The 12,210-nt window shown below is 51.7% G+C and overlaps 6 protein-coding genes; 3 read left to right on the forward strand and 3 right to left on the reverse strand.

Annotated features, from left to right (window-relative positions):
* Positions 1-1,221: 1,221 nt before the first annotated feature.
* On the forward strand, positions 1,222-2,224 carry RCC_00956 (probable SCO1 protein precursor; the record flags this gene model as incomplete). XM_023766175.1 has 3 exons in its annotated part: positions 1,222-1,472; positions 1,531-2,048; positions 2,106-2,224. 3 exons carry the CDS (start codon positions 1,222-1,224, stop codon positions 2,222-2,224), a joined length of 888 nt encoding a protein of 295 aa, XP_023621943.1.
* A 1,183-nt stretch (positions 2,225-3,407) lies between these two features.
* RCC_12037 (uncharacterized protein) lies at positions 3,408-6,022 on the reverse strand (the record flags this gene model as incomplete). XM_023766176.1 has 9 exons in its annotated part: positions 3,408-3,502; positions 3,566-3,675; positions 3,730-3,766; positions 3,830-4,317; positions 4,383-4,503; positions 4,562-4,826; positions 5,070-5,176; positions 5,233-5,450; positions 5,502-6,022. The coding sequence occupies 9 exons, from the start codon at positions 6,020-6,022 to the stop codon at positions 3,408-3,410; spliced, it is 1,962 nt and encodes a 653-aa protein (XP_023621944.1).
* A 161-nt stretch (positions 6,023-6,183) lies between these two features.
* Positions 6,184-6,623, reverse strand: RCC_12036 (uncharacterized protein; the record flags this gene model as incomplete). XM_023766177.1 has 2 exons in its annotated part: positions 6,184-6,481; positions 6,538-6,623. The coding sequence occupies 2 exons, from the start codon at positions 6,621-6,623 to the stop codon at positions 6,184-6,186; spliced, it is 384 nt and encodes a 127-aa protein (XP_023621945.1).
* Positions 6,624-7,195: 572 nt separating this feature from the next.
* Positions 7,196-8,334, forward strand: RCC_00958 (related to dTDP-glucose 4,6-dehydratase; the record flags this gene model as incomplete). XM_023766178.1 has 3 exons in its annotated part: positions 7,196-7,216; positions 7,282-7,418; positions 7,524-8,334. 3 exons carry the CDS (start codon positions 7,196-7,198, stop codon positions 8,332-8,334), a joined length of 969 nt encoding a protein of 322 aa, XP_023621946.1.
* A 407-nt stretch (positions 8,335-8,741) lies between these two features.
* RCC_00959 (40S ribosomal protein S4) lies at positions 8,742-9,737 on the reverse strand (the record flags this gene model as incomplete). XM_023766179.1 has 4 exons in its annotated part: positions 8,742-9,028; positions 9,085-9,146; positions 9,233-9,517; positions 9,586-9,737. The coding sequence occupies 4 exons, from the start codon at positions 9,735-9,737 to the stop codon at positions 8,742-8,744; spliced, it is 786 nt and encodes a 261-aa protein (XP_023621947.1).
* Positions 9,738-10,547: 810 nt separating this feature from the next.
* RCC_12282 (related to ADH7-NADP(H)-dependent alcohol dehydrogenase) lies at positions 10,548-11,661 on the forward strand (the record flags this gene model as incomplete). XM_023766180.1 has 2 exons in its annotated part: positions 10,548-10,863; positions 10,943-11,661. The coding sequence occupies 2 exons, from the start codon at positions 10,548-10,550 to the stop codon at positions 11,659-11,661; spliced, it is 1,035 nt and encodes a 344-aa protein (XP_023621948.1).
* Positions 11,662-12,210: the final 549 nt, after the last annotated feature.

Consider the following 12,210-nt stretch of genomic DNA (forward strand, 5'->3'; position numbering starts at 1 on the left):
GCTACAAAATGACAACACGATGCATTTGGCAATCCGGAACACTGAGTATTGCAGTAGTTAGCTGAACTTCAGAGCAGCCTGCTCCGAGGATGGATTGAGAATCAGGGGAATCCGGCCAAACTCCCGGAGCAAGGGGTCGAGATAGTTCGGACGTGCCTGGAGTGTCTATGAGGAGACAGTCGACTACGCCGTCTTGTCAGACGTTCAGGTCACCGGATGCGCCAAGAACGAAGCTATGTGTTTGAACCTTTCCAAGCTATGGCCTGCTGTCGATTGTCTAGGTGATGCCGAGATGTAGAACGAGACAATGGACACTCTGCTGGACATCTCCCCGACCAAGACTCACTGTCTACTGGGTGTAGCGGGAATTGAGGTTCGTTGCAGCCAGCACGCCTTTATACCTAGGTCTGTATCGCTGGATGATCCACTCTCTCAGCACCCAATTGACAGCATCGCAAATGGGATTCATCGTCAAAATCTTGCCGCACGCATCGCTGGCCCAGCTTCTAGGACGCATGGTCGCGAACAGGACGGTTTCGACGCCAGGAGACGTGCCGTGACTGGAGCAGCGCGTGCAGCACAATTTCCGAGGTCAAGACACTAGAAACAGCCTACAGGCCGACTGTTCGGAAACTTTGGATTCAGACGGCGCCGATCGCTTGCTCCCTGCATTGCTTYCGCAGCTTCTCGTGTGATTCGCCGTGCACATTAAGAATGGAAGCTCGCGGAAGATGGCGTCGAGTTCACGCCCGCAATGAGTGAGAGACAGGGTGACTTTGTTGCAAGCTCGATAGGAATGGACTTTCACGCACTTTGCCTGAAAGATAAAGATGCAGCTTGAATGGCACGTCCTCAACCTTTCGACTGTTTGTTTCCATTCCCTGCATCCATGATGTTGAGATGTGCGGAGGAGAGGCGGGGAGCTCAAGCCTGCCGGCTCTTCACGCAGTGAATGAAACTCGCGGAACAGTCAATAATCAAAAGATTTGTGCCCTGTGGCGAAGTCAATTCATTTCTGTCGTCGAATGATGTGTCACGTTGACCGTATTCTCGTTGCTGTAGAGGGACAACATCTGTGTCATTGGCCTTGAGGACTTTGGGAGTCGGGAACAAGCGAGTGAAGTGAAGTGCAAGCACGGACTAGCTTAGGGTGCACTGCCGAGTACCGATCTACTGCATCTCGAATCATCATCGGTTCTCTGGACCAACAGAATCGACATCATGGCTTCTCCCATTATCAGCTCGCTGAGAGCGTCGCAGGCCGCTGTTTGCAGAAGCTGTACACGACGAGCTTTCGTCTCTCTTTCGCAAACTACAAAACATGAAATCCGAAGCAGACCAACTCCCAATGTCTTCCAAACTGGACGCCACAGCACACAATCGCGAGCCTTTGCAACCACACCATCGAGGAGGGCTCACAAGTCAATCGAAGAAGCGAAGACACAGTACAAACTCGGACCTTTCTCATGGCAGCAAGTCCTTGTCTCCACCAACTTCCTCTCCCATTCTCACATGCTAACTTCATCACAGAGCCGGCATTCTCTTCCTGCTCGCTGGCGCCGGTTTGACCGTCTACTTCCGCTACGAAAAAGCACGCATGTCCCGCGCTCGCATCGCGGAAGCGAATAAAGGTATCGGCAAGCCGCTCGTGGGCGGCTCCTTCTCCCTCACAGACCACAACGGCCAACCCTTCACGGATGCGAATCTAAAGGGCAAGTACAGCTTGGTCTACTTTGGTTTCACCCATTGCCCGGACATTTGCCCAGAAGAGTTGGATAAGATGGCAGGCATGATCGATCGAGTGAAGGAGAAGAATGGAGAGGGCGTCATGAGGAACATCTTCATCAGCTGCGACCCAGCGAGAGATACGCCAGAGGTGCTGAAGAGATATTTGAAAGAGTTCCACGAAGATATTTTGGGAATGACGGGAACTTGGGACGAGGTCAAGGAGGTCTGCAAAGCGTACAGAGTGTACTTTTCCACGCCGCCAGATGTGAAGCCTGGACAGGATTACCTGGTGGATCACAGCATCTACTTTTATTTGATGGGTGAGTCGGGTGGTCGGGACGATGATTGGGTCAGGCTGCTAACATGGTGAAACGCAGATCCCGAAGGCGATTTCGTCGAGGCCATTGGACGCAACTTCACGGTCGATGCTGCAGCAAAGGTCATCAATGACCATATCGCAGACTGGAAGGGCAAGATCGATCGCACGGGCAACTGAGCGATTGCACAGACGACAAGAAAAAAAGGGTTCAGCATGTGGATGGTCGATCCAAGGGGCAATGCATGTTTCGCATTTCACCGCTGCTGACTTTAACGTCGGATAAGAATCTGTGTTACATAGTGTACAATTAGAAGGAGGACCGACGGCCATTTCATGGCTTGTCGGCTGTCTACGTGAGCTCTTGTTATCTCGCGCAAGAGAAATATCGAGTTGACGAAAACAATACCAGCCCGAACTTCATTGCGACACAAGCCATATACCTTGGTATCACTCACAACAATGTGGGGCGCGATTATTGACCTTGCGCAGGTTAGATTCAAAGCCACCACTCATGCGTGACAAGCACTAGATGTGAAGAGACTACGGACGATCACCTTTGACCCGTTCTCTCGACGCCGGTGCTGGCGTTGAAGGACTTGATGACCTCCGTATTGGCACCGTCGCTCTGTCATGCCGCGGAAAATGCCAAAACTTTTTGCACTGTCGACAGCATAAATTCCCAAATTGAAGACACTGCAACCCGCAGCAAAGAAAGATCTCCATGCAGTCCGAATTGTCCCATACGGTCTGCTTTGGTAGGCCCGTTCCTTCAGCTCCTTGCCCTGCTCCATCGGTTGTCCAGCAACGAACGCATGGCATGTAACGTAGGATATTGAGCTCGGAGGCCCGCTCTGGCCTCATACCACGGGGTCCTCGCTCACCATGTACTTCTCTCGATCCGTAATGGTAGGCGCCCGTAGCTCGCTGCCGTGTCACTTGATGCCCGAGCTTGCTCATTATCGGGTCCCTGAATCCCACGCAGTTTTCGATATTCACCCTCAGGAGGTTGATATTATCTTCTGTTGCTCCTGTGATACAGTCGACAGCCCACAGTGCGCAGTCTTGATTCACCAGCGAGAGTCTTACGTCGGCCAGCAGCTCGTGGACGCTATGTTCACTAGCAAAGTGAAGCAACCTGAAGTGCGGTCTTACCGCTAGCTCGCTGAATACACTGCTAGGTACGGATGTGAGGGCTATTTGATACATTAAATATGTTAGGATACTCTCGAAACCTCTTTGAATTTGTGTTCTCGGCATTTTCAATGACTCTAGAGCAGCGGAAGCACCACCTGTTGATGGTGTCGCTCGTGAGGTGGCGGAGCTCATTCTCTGCGGGAACCCTGAAGCGTCACTTCTAGGTCTACCTTCGGATACTCGAACCCACACGTGGTGGATCACTGGGATCGATCGGATCTGTAGCTGGCGGGCTAGAGTTACTCGGCGGTGGACATTTTGCTTTGGGGAGCAATATTGATCAGTGGTCATGCACGGGTAGACTCTCGAGGACGCGTGACTTACGGGATTTCTCAAGACACACACCAGCACCAGGTGGCGAGTCTTTTGGTGGGCCCATGACGGCCTGACTTCTTTCTGCGTCAGCCTCACCGTTGAAAGCCGTGACGGCGTACCTTGAGATAAGTCAGTCAAAGTCGTCGGACAAGTAGCAGCTCTGGATGACTGACTCATAGTTCCAGGTCCCAGAGGTCTGGTTGGGTATGTCTATACATGTTGTATCGAACGGAAGCTCAGAACTTATACTTTTCAGCTGACTCCCAGGCTCACTGATATTCCGAGCCGAAACATAGTACCCAGCTGCATCCGGCACAGTATCCCAAGTGAGATGAGCGGTAGTAGAGTTGATAGCTTCGACCTTCAATCCAGAAACAGTCGCAGGAGTCCCGCGACCAGGAATTACACTTCTCGCGACCCCGGGTAGTCCTGCTCCCACGTTATTCCAGGCTTCAACGGATATTGAATACTTGTGGCCAGGAACGAGATCCACGAGCGACGCATTCCCGACCGACAAGAACCCTGCAGACTGAACAAAGGAACAAGGCACGTCTTGGTCGAACCAATAGATATCGTACTGTGTGATTGTATTGCTATATGGCCCGGTAGATCCAGTCCAGGAGACATCGATACCACTGTCGGTAGAACGAGCGACGACATTGGATGGTGCAGCTGCTGTACGAGGCCGAGCTGTGGAAGTAGACCAATCTGTCCAGTCGCCTTTGCGATTTCCAGCACTGGAACGGATGCGGATCCGATATCTGCGAATCATCAAATGAGTACTTGGACCGCACGGGATCAGGATCATGCGCTCGACGTTACTCACATCCACCCATCCATTGCCCACCTTGTGTCCCATCTGTTCGATTGTACTGTCTTTGGAGAGGAGTTGTCTGAGGTAGTGCCGTTGACTGTATACTCAACATCGTATTCGTACGCTCCATAGACTATGATGGGAGGAGTCAGCCAAACCCGGTTATAATCCAGTTGCATGCAGCCGCTGACCTTTGTCCCAAGTCGCAGTGACACCTTGATCTGACGACGAAACTTGAATGTTKGATGGTGCCGGCGGCTGTCTTGGTGGGATGTTGTCTGGAACCTCAAGCGGTTTATCGCCGATTCCAAGAGCACTGACAAGAGCTCTGCTGAAACCTCTCGCAATTTGATACTCACCCAGCTCATTCGGGTGGAGGCCATCGAATGCGGCTGGGCAAGTCTCAGAATACTTTGGCCCACAGTCATATTCTTCGCGGACAGGTGCCCATGTGACCTGCGGGCGATTTAGCGAATGTCCTACGTGCAAAAGAAGTTCTTCAGAGCTTTCGGTCTTCCAACAAAGCGAAACACATCATGTTAATTTCWCTCATCCCGATGATGCCGACTCCACAAGTTCATCATATTTGAGTATGATGAAGCCCTCTGGATCAGACCGGTTCTTTGAGAATGGCGGAGAGGCCAAGTTGATCGAATGCAATGTCGACAGCTCTGAAGACATTGATGCGGGTGAACTCACCGGAGATGAAGCTGTACTCCACTCGCTAACCCGAGCCTTCATTATGCGGTTGTAAGAGTCCGTCCACTTTACGAGATCTTCGCGCCCCTGAAGGAACGAGCGGTGTACTTGGAAATCTCATTAGATCGCAGCTCCAAAGGCTCATCATTGAAAAACTGCATACCGACTGTAGCCACGACGAACGTCATGTTTGGGCTCGCGCGGCGTGTGTTGTTAATCAGACTAAGCATGTTGCCGAGGAGTCCAACATCATCAGTAAAGAAACCCAGATCATTGAAGCCAAGATCGATCAACATGAGATCAGCTGGGTGGTCTTTCGCGACTTGCTCAATGAGATCTTTATCGACTACGGCTGAACGTCCACTAATGGCGAAATGATTCCTTGCTCGGTCAGCAAGCGATAAAGCCTCGATTATTTTGAAGAGATCTTACAGACGGCCCGTAGAGTTAGTGCCGAGGGCGTAGCCTCCATCTGTGTTGGCCTGGATAACAGGCGCAGTCTCTTTGTATAGCAAAGGTTTTTTTGGAGGACCGGGTTGATCTGGAGCGATAGTGCCAGCATATGGTCCAACGTATTGAAAGACGACTCCTTGGGCACTAAACCATTCCAGGAGCCGGTAGCGCCAAGTGTAGTCACCTTCCCGGGAGTGTGTAATGGAGTCCCCGACAACGAGGACTCGCATGTCATTCTGTCGCTTGCTGGTGTGAGAGGACCCGTCCCTAATCAGCACACTCTCGTACTCAGGGACTTCACCCGCATCCTGTAGGCTCGGACGAAGCGGAACAGGTTTGTTCGAGTTTTGGTGATACTGCTGAGGCGTGGTTGACACTTCCTTGAAGTTCGCGGACGTTAAGTCTTCTGTCTCACTCCGGGCTGTTGTCAGAGTGGGTAGGACTGAGAGTGTTCCAAATACCACAACCAAGCGGCGTACATTGAAGCTACGGAGAGGCATTGTGCCTAGTTCCAAGAGCTCCGGCAGATTTTTAGGGGCTGAAGCTGAGTAGAGGCGTAGAATCACAACTTCACAAGAACTCACTCACTCTTCCAGTGTAAACATGGTGAACTTAAAGTATCCATGATCCTGGGGCTCTGAAATTGCTCATCTCAAGCCTGTCAAGCATGACATGCCAGCCTGAAAGTCATCGACATCGATTTTGCTCGCACGAATGGTAATAAGATAAAGACCAACATCTGCGAGCGTCTGTCTTTTAGRGATAGATCAGTCGTGTTAGACCCAGGTTGGAACGCTTGATGAATGTCATCTTCCCGGTACACTTCGAAAGACTTTCTTGGCGTTTGCGCATGGGTCGGTTGAGGCTGATGCAGACAACCTGGAACAATACCTAAACAAAGAGACCCTGGAAGAGCTTGTTGCGAGTCGCGACTCACGAAGCGACCGAATGCGGCCACACTGCGCCGCGTCAATTTTGGTATCGTGGTCAGCATGTTGAGAAGCTTGAGTCATACGTTGCTGCGGAGAACGTGATGGCCCGCATATCTCGTCGAGTGATGATGGTGGGCGAAGAAGATGGAGATGGCGTGTTGTCGAACATCGTCAAAGTCGGTAGATCTTGGCGGCGGTCTAGCTCCACGTTTTGTGTTTAGCGTACTCTCAATTCCGTCTGGGCTGCTCCTGAGGTATCAGCATGACCTTCCCTACCTTACACTTGCATGCCTTTCCACTCCGATCAAATCCATGGAACATCATTCCCCCATTCGCGAATCTGGAAACGAGGCTGTCCAACTGAAAGATCGCCTCGTCAAGAATCCATATCTCGCTACAGCTTCGTAGTGTCTCATGGGTCAAGGATGCTAGGAAATTCTCATGTTGACGGCACTCAACCAACAAAAAAGTCCATGAGCCTCAAGAGATCATCAGAGAGCAGCTTCCTGAACAGGGAAACGCACAAACAAGCCACCCACACCACGAGATCACAGCCCAAGTGACACGTGGCTTATCGGAAGGATTTCCCCCTCGGACGAGCATATGACGCTTTGGCGCATGGAGGGGTGTACCAGCAGAGAGTCGGCGTCGCTGATGGAGTATATAAAGGTATAGATAAGCTTCAGGAGATCGTAAGAATTTCCATTGTGCGATACCGTTCTGTGAAGGCCTGCTTGCAAGATGCGGATCCTGGTTACAGGAGTAAGTATTCGCCTGTGTTGCTCAGCTGATGGATTGTGGTGACTAAATCTTGATCATTCGTCCAGGGCGCGGGTTTCCTGGGCTCCCACCTCGTCGAATCTCTCCTGAAGAAAGGCCACGATGTGATCGTCCTCGACAACTTCTGGACCAGCCACCCCAAAAATCTCTCGCATCTCTCCTATTCCTTGCTAGAAGTGATCAGGTAAGTTGACACGATTCTGCCAGCGAGGAGGTCTTCGGCACTCTCAAGACAATACCTTGCTTGTCTCGAGATTAAAGAAAGTCGACTCACCGAGACCATCCACAGAGCAGACATATCCCATCCCCACACCCTCTCCAACCTCACCAACATCGACCAAATCTACCACCTAGCCTGTCCCGCTTCCCCAATCCACTTCCCCACATCCCCTCTGGAGATCCTCCAAACCTGCTACCTCGGAACGAAAAACACCTTGGACCTTGCTCTCCATCTCAAAGCCCGCTTCCTCCTCGCCTCAACTTCGGAAATCTATGGCCAACCTGTCGAACATCCGCAGAAAGAGTCCTACTACGGCAATACGAATTCTTTTGGCCCGCGGAGCTGTTACGATGAAGGGAAGCGTGTAGCAGAGGCGCTGGTGTATGCTTATCGACAGCAACATGCGCTGGAGGTGAGGGTTGCGAGGATTTTCAACACTTATGGTCCTGGAATGGCAAAGAAGGATGGAAGGGTGGTGAGCAGTTTTTTTGAAGCCGCGATTGAAGGGGAGGAGCTGGTAGTTAATGGTGATGGTAAGGCGACGAGGTGTTTTCAGTTTGTGGATGATTGTGTGAGGGGTTTGGAGGGATTGATGAACAGTGAGTGGGAGGGTGGACCGGTGAATCTGGGGAGTGAGAGTGAGGTGAGTGTTGGGGAGTTGGCCGAGTTAGTCTTGACGTTGGTGAAGGAGAGGGCGGGGAAAGCGGAGGGAAAGGTTGTGTTCAAGCAGAGCTTAGAGGATGATCCGGTGAAAAGAAGGCCTGATTGCAGTTTGGCAAGGGAGGTGTTGGGATGGGAGCCGAGGGAGGAGCTGGAAGAAGGGCTGAGAAAGACGCTCGATTGGCATTTGGAGAATCGGTGCTCGACAAGCGATGCTTAGGAAGTGTTCGTTGCGAAATGGATTGTTTATGCTCCTTCGTCGGCGATCTCACGGGAGGTGGTTTCCCAAACCGAGTGGCTGGCGTAATAGTCCTTCCGTCCGCGGGATTGCCACTTCATCGTGCATAAGGGTATCTTTGAGACTGGATCACATTGTCAAGCCCACAATGAGGACGTTCAACTGTTCTTCTTTTGATAGAAACTCGTGGCAGCTACAGAATCGTGGACGCCGGCACCTGACGCCAGGGGTAGCACGTATCGGCAAATACCCTTTCCCACTCCATTCATGCAGCATACGTGCGTTGTAGCAAGCAGACGCGGCTCTGCTTTCATTTGGTATCAACACACCCTCAAAACTCCGCGGCTTTTTTCATCATGCAAGACTCATTACACCCTTCCCGGTCAAATCTAGTTGGCCAGAGCGTATGCGCGTCTGCGGTCGCGCTCCTCGGCGATGCTGAGCTTCACACCCTTGCCCTTGGGGAGGGAGATCCATGGCTTCTCGCGTCCGATAACGAAGACGTTGGACTCACGAGTAGCGAACTCGTTGTCAATGGCGTCCTTGATGTGCACAATGTTGAAGCCTCCGTCGTGGCGCTCACGGTGGGTGATGACACCAACACGACCCATGTTACGACCACCGGTGGCCATGGCGATCACACCAGTGTCGAAGCGGATGAAGTCCTCAATCTTGCCTGTATATCTTGTCAGTCTTTCCCTTGTAACCCTTTCACATCCCGAGATATCTCACCAGTGGCAAGGTTGATCTTGACGGTGTCGTTGACCTTGATGGCCGGGTCTGGGTAACGGATCCTATATTATCCCATCAGCATCTCACATTCCTCGTTGTATTTTTCCAACCAAAGCTTGATCCAACGGCTGATAGACGGGTCACTTACGTGCGCGCGTCATGCGTAACCAAGAATGGGATGCCGCCCTTGCCAAGCTGCACTCTGCGGACTTTGCCCAACTTGTACTCGGCCTCCTCGCCAGTGATGCGGTGGACGGTGAAGCGGCCCTTGGTGTCGTAGACGAGGCGGAAGTTCTCGCCAGTCTTCTCGATGGAGATGACGTCCTGGAAGCCGGCGGGGTAGGTAGGGTCGGTGCGGACCTTGCCATCGACCTTGATCAGGCGCTGCATGACAATGGCCTTGACCTCGCGGGAGTTGAGCGCGTACTTCAGGCTGGAAATCATCAATCTGTCAGTGACTGCCTCCATTTTCCAATGCCATATCGAGGAGCATGTCTATACCGGTTGCGGATGAAGACGATCAGAGGCAGACAGTCGCGCAACTTGTGCGGACCGGGCGATGCCTTGGGCGCATAGGAACCGCTGAGCTTGTCGAGCAGCCAGTGCGATGGCGCCGACAATCTCTTCTGGTGCTTTCCTGGACCACGACCCATGTTTGCGATGTGAAGTTAGTGAAAAGAGTGGTGTCGACGTAGACTTGCAGCAGAAGGAAGAAGTTCGAGATGAAGCGTCGTGTGCTTGGAATTTGCTAGCCCGTGTCCCGTGTGCGAAAATGAATTGGCGAATGGGAGAGAAGCGGGCTAAACCTTATTTACTCGACCTTGGCGGTCGTTCCTTCGATCACTTCCACTTCCACATCACAGAAGTGGAATGGAACTGTCGTCCAGCATGGCGGAACATTGTGAGGCTCTCCTTTCTTGCTCCAAAACAGTGTGTCATTACCAAATTGTCGGCTCAGGCTCCTATCGCACGCCTATCGGAACGAGTCTGATGCCCACTGTCCGACGAGCATGCGTCCCAAGGGCCGGTGGAATTGAAGGTTGTCGCCCTACCTGCTGGGATGATCTTTCGATAACAACGACAACACCGCTGAGAAGACATTGTTTGATGCGACACTGGGCTCTACGTGAGACTACTTACCATTGTTAGCTTGGCTAGCCATTCGCGAGCGTAGTCGTCGATTCACTGCTAGGAGAGCCGGCAAACGTCAATTTATCTGCCCTCGCTCGTGCTGTGACCCGAACTCCTCTCCCACACCGATGACTTCGGGATCCTTGATGTACGGTCATTTCGCTTCAACAAACACTGTCACTGTCACTCTCGCATCCCATTTATCCTTTCTTCCGTCCGCCGATCCAAGAGGAAAACGTCATAGCTTCCTCTCACAATCACCATTCACCAATTCCCTTGTTTTGTTCAACACGGAAAGCAGATAGCTTTCTCCAATCACATTTCCCATCACCATGTATTCGTTTCAAAGCCCGCAAGAACAAGCCAAGCATACGCTACGGACTTATCACTTCTCTCCTGAAAATTCTAGTTACTCCCTCCAAACCACAGAGCTGCCCATCCCTCCCACCTCTGTTCTCATCAAAACAACCCACTCCGGGATATGCCATACAGACATACACGCCAAACCCTCGGGCTGTGGTCTCGGTCATGAAGGAATAGGACACATTGCCGCCCTAGGCTCTTCGATCGTCAGCTTCCAGGTTGGAGACCGCGTAGGCTGGGGATGGTTACACACATCCTGTAAACAATGCAAGACTTGCAAGTCCGGTAAGCCGCAGACACATATACTAATCAATCGACCATGTTCTCCCTCTAATGGATACACCCTTGCTCTAACGAAGATAAGGATACCCACAATACTGCCACCAAGCACGTGGCTTCGCCTTCACAGACACAGACCAAGGATCCATGTCCACAGCCCGAATCATCGACGTGGACCTCATCGTTCGCATTCCAGATGAAATTCCATCACTTTACGCAGCACCTTTAATGTGCGCTGGTGCCTCTACATTTGAAGCCCTATACGCAGCAGGCGTCAGCGCAGACTCTCACGTCGGAGTTGTTGGAGTCGGAGGATTGGGCCATATGGCAACACTTTTCGCTAAAGCTATGGGATGCGAAGTCACTGCCATTTCGCGGACTGAGGGGAAGAGGGAGGACGCAAGAGCTTTGGGCGCTGATCACTTCATTCTGTCCTCGCCCAACATGAAGATGGGAGACAAGGGAGAAGGGATCGATGTCCTACTCATTACCTCCGCTGCTGTTCCAGATTTCAAAAGCTTCCTGCCATTGCTGGCGCGGAGGGCTACAATTGTACTGATGACGATTCAAGGAGACAGCATTGAAGTCCCCTACATGGATTTTGTACTGCCGGGACATCGAATGGTTGCCAGCACGGAATGTGGGAGGGAGAACTGGAAGCGAATGCTGGAGTTTGTGGCGGAGAAGGGGATAGTACCATGGGTCGAAGAATTCGAGATTTCTGACAAAGGAATTGAGACAGCATTTGAAAGATTGGAGGGCGGTAAGATGAGATATCGAGGAGTGCTGAGTTGGAGAGAATAAATGCGAGTAGATGCAGCATTTATCAATTTTTCTGCTATGAACTCATATTGGCAGTTTCGTAGCTTACCCACATTCATCACTATGTCCTGCATATGATATTCCAAGGTCGGTTGTGGTGAAAGCCTTCCTGATCGAGAGCGTCGAATAGATGTTCTGCCTCCAGCATGTCCAACAAACAACGCCATGTCAGCAAGGTTTGCCGCGTAGTTCATCACCCGGTTTGCGTGTGATGTCACTTCGATAGAACAGCAAAGGGTGCTCGCCGTTGCGGTATACCACGGCAACATCGTTCATGCAGCCACCCCTATCCCTTACCGGCCAACGGTGCTTGAGCTTGTACTTCGCTTGGCTTCATATCGTTGATGCTGCAATTCAGAAGTAATGAAGATGATCCTCTAGTGACGACAGCAAACAGTTCTGTCTCCGGGTGACACGTTTGGAATGCTGACCAGATCAAGTGTTGTATGATTGGACGAAAGGCATCGATGGAGCTGCCCCGGACTGTTGTGACTTTCACCTGCTTTGCGCCAAGCGCGACTTGGTGTCTCT

The sequence above is a fragment of the Ramularia collo-cygni genome (genome assembly GCF_900074925.1).
Source record: "Ramularia collo-cygni strain URUG2 genome assembly, contig: RCC_scaffold01, whole genome shotgun sequence".
Lineage (NCBI taxonomy): Eukaryota > Fungi > Ascomycota > Dothideomycetes > Mycosphaerellales > Mycosphaerellaceae > Ramularia > Ramularia collo-cygni.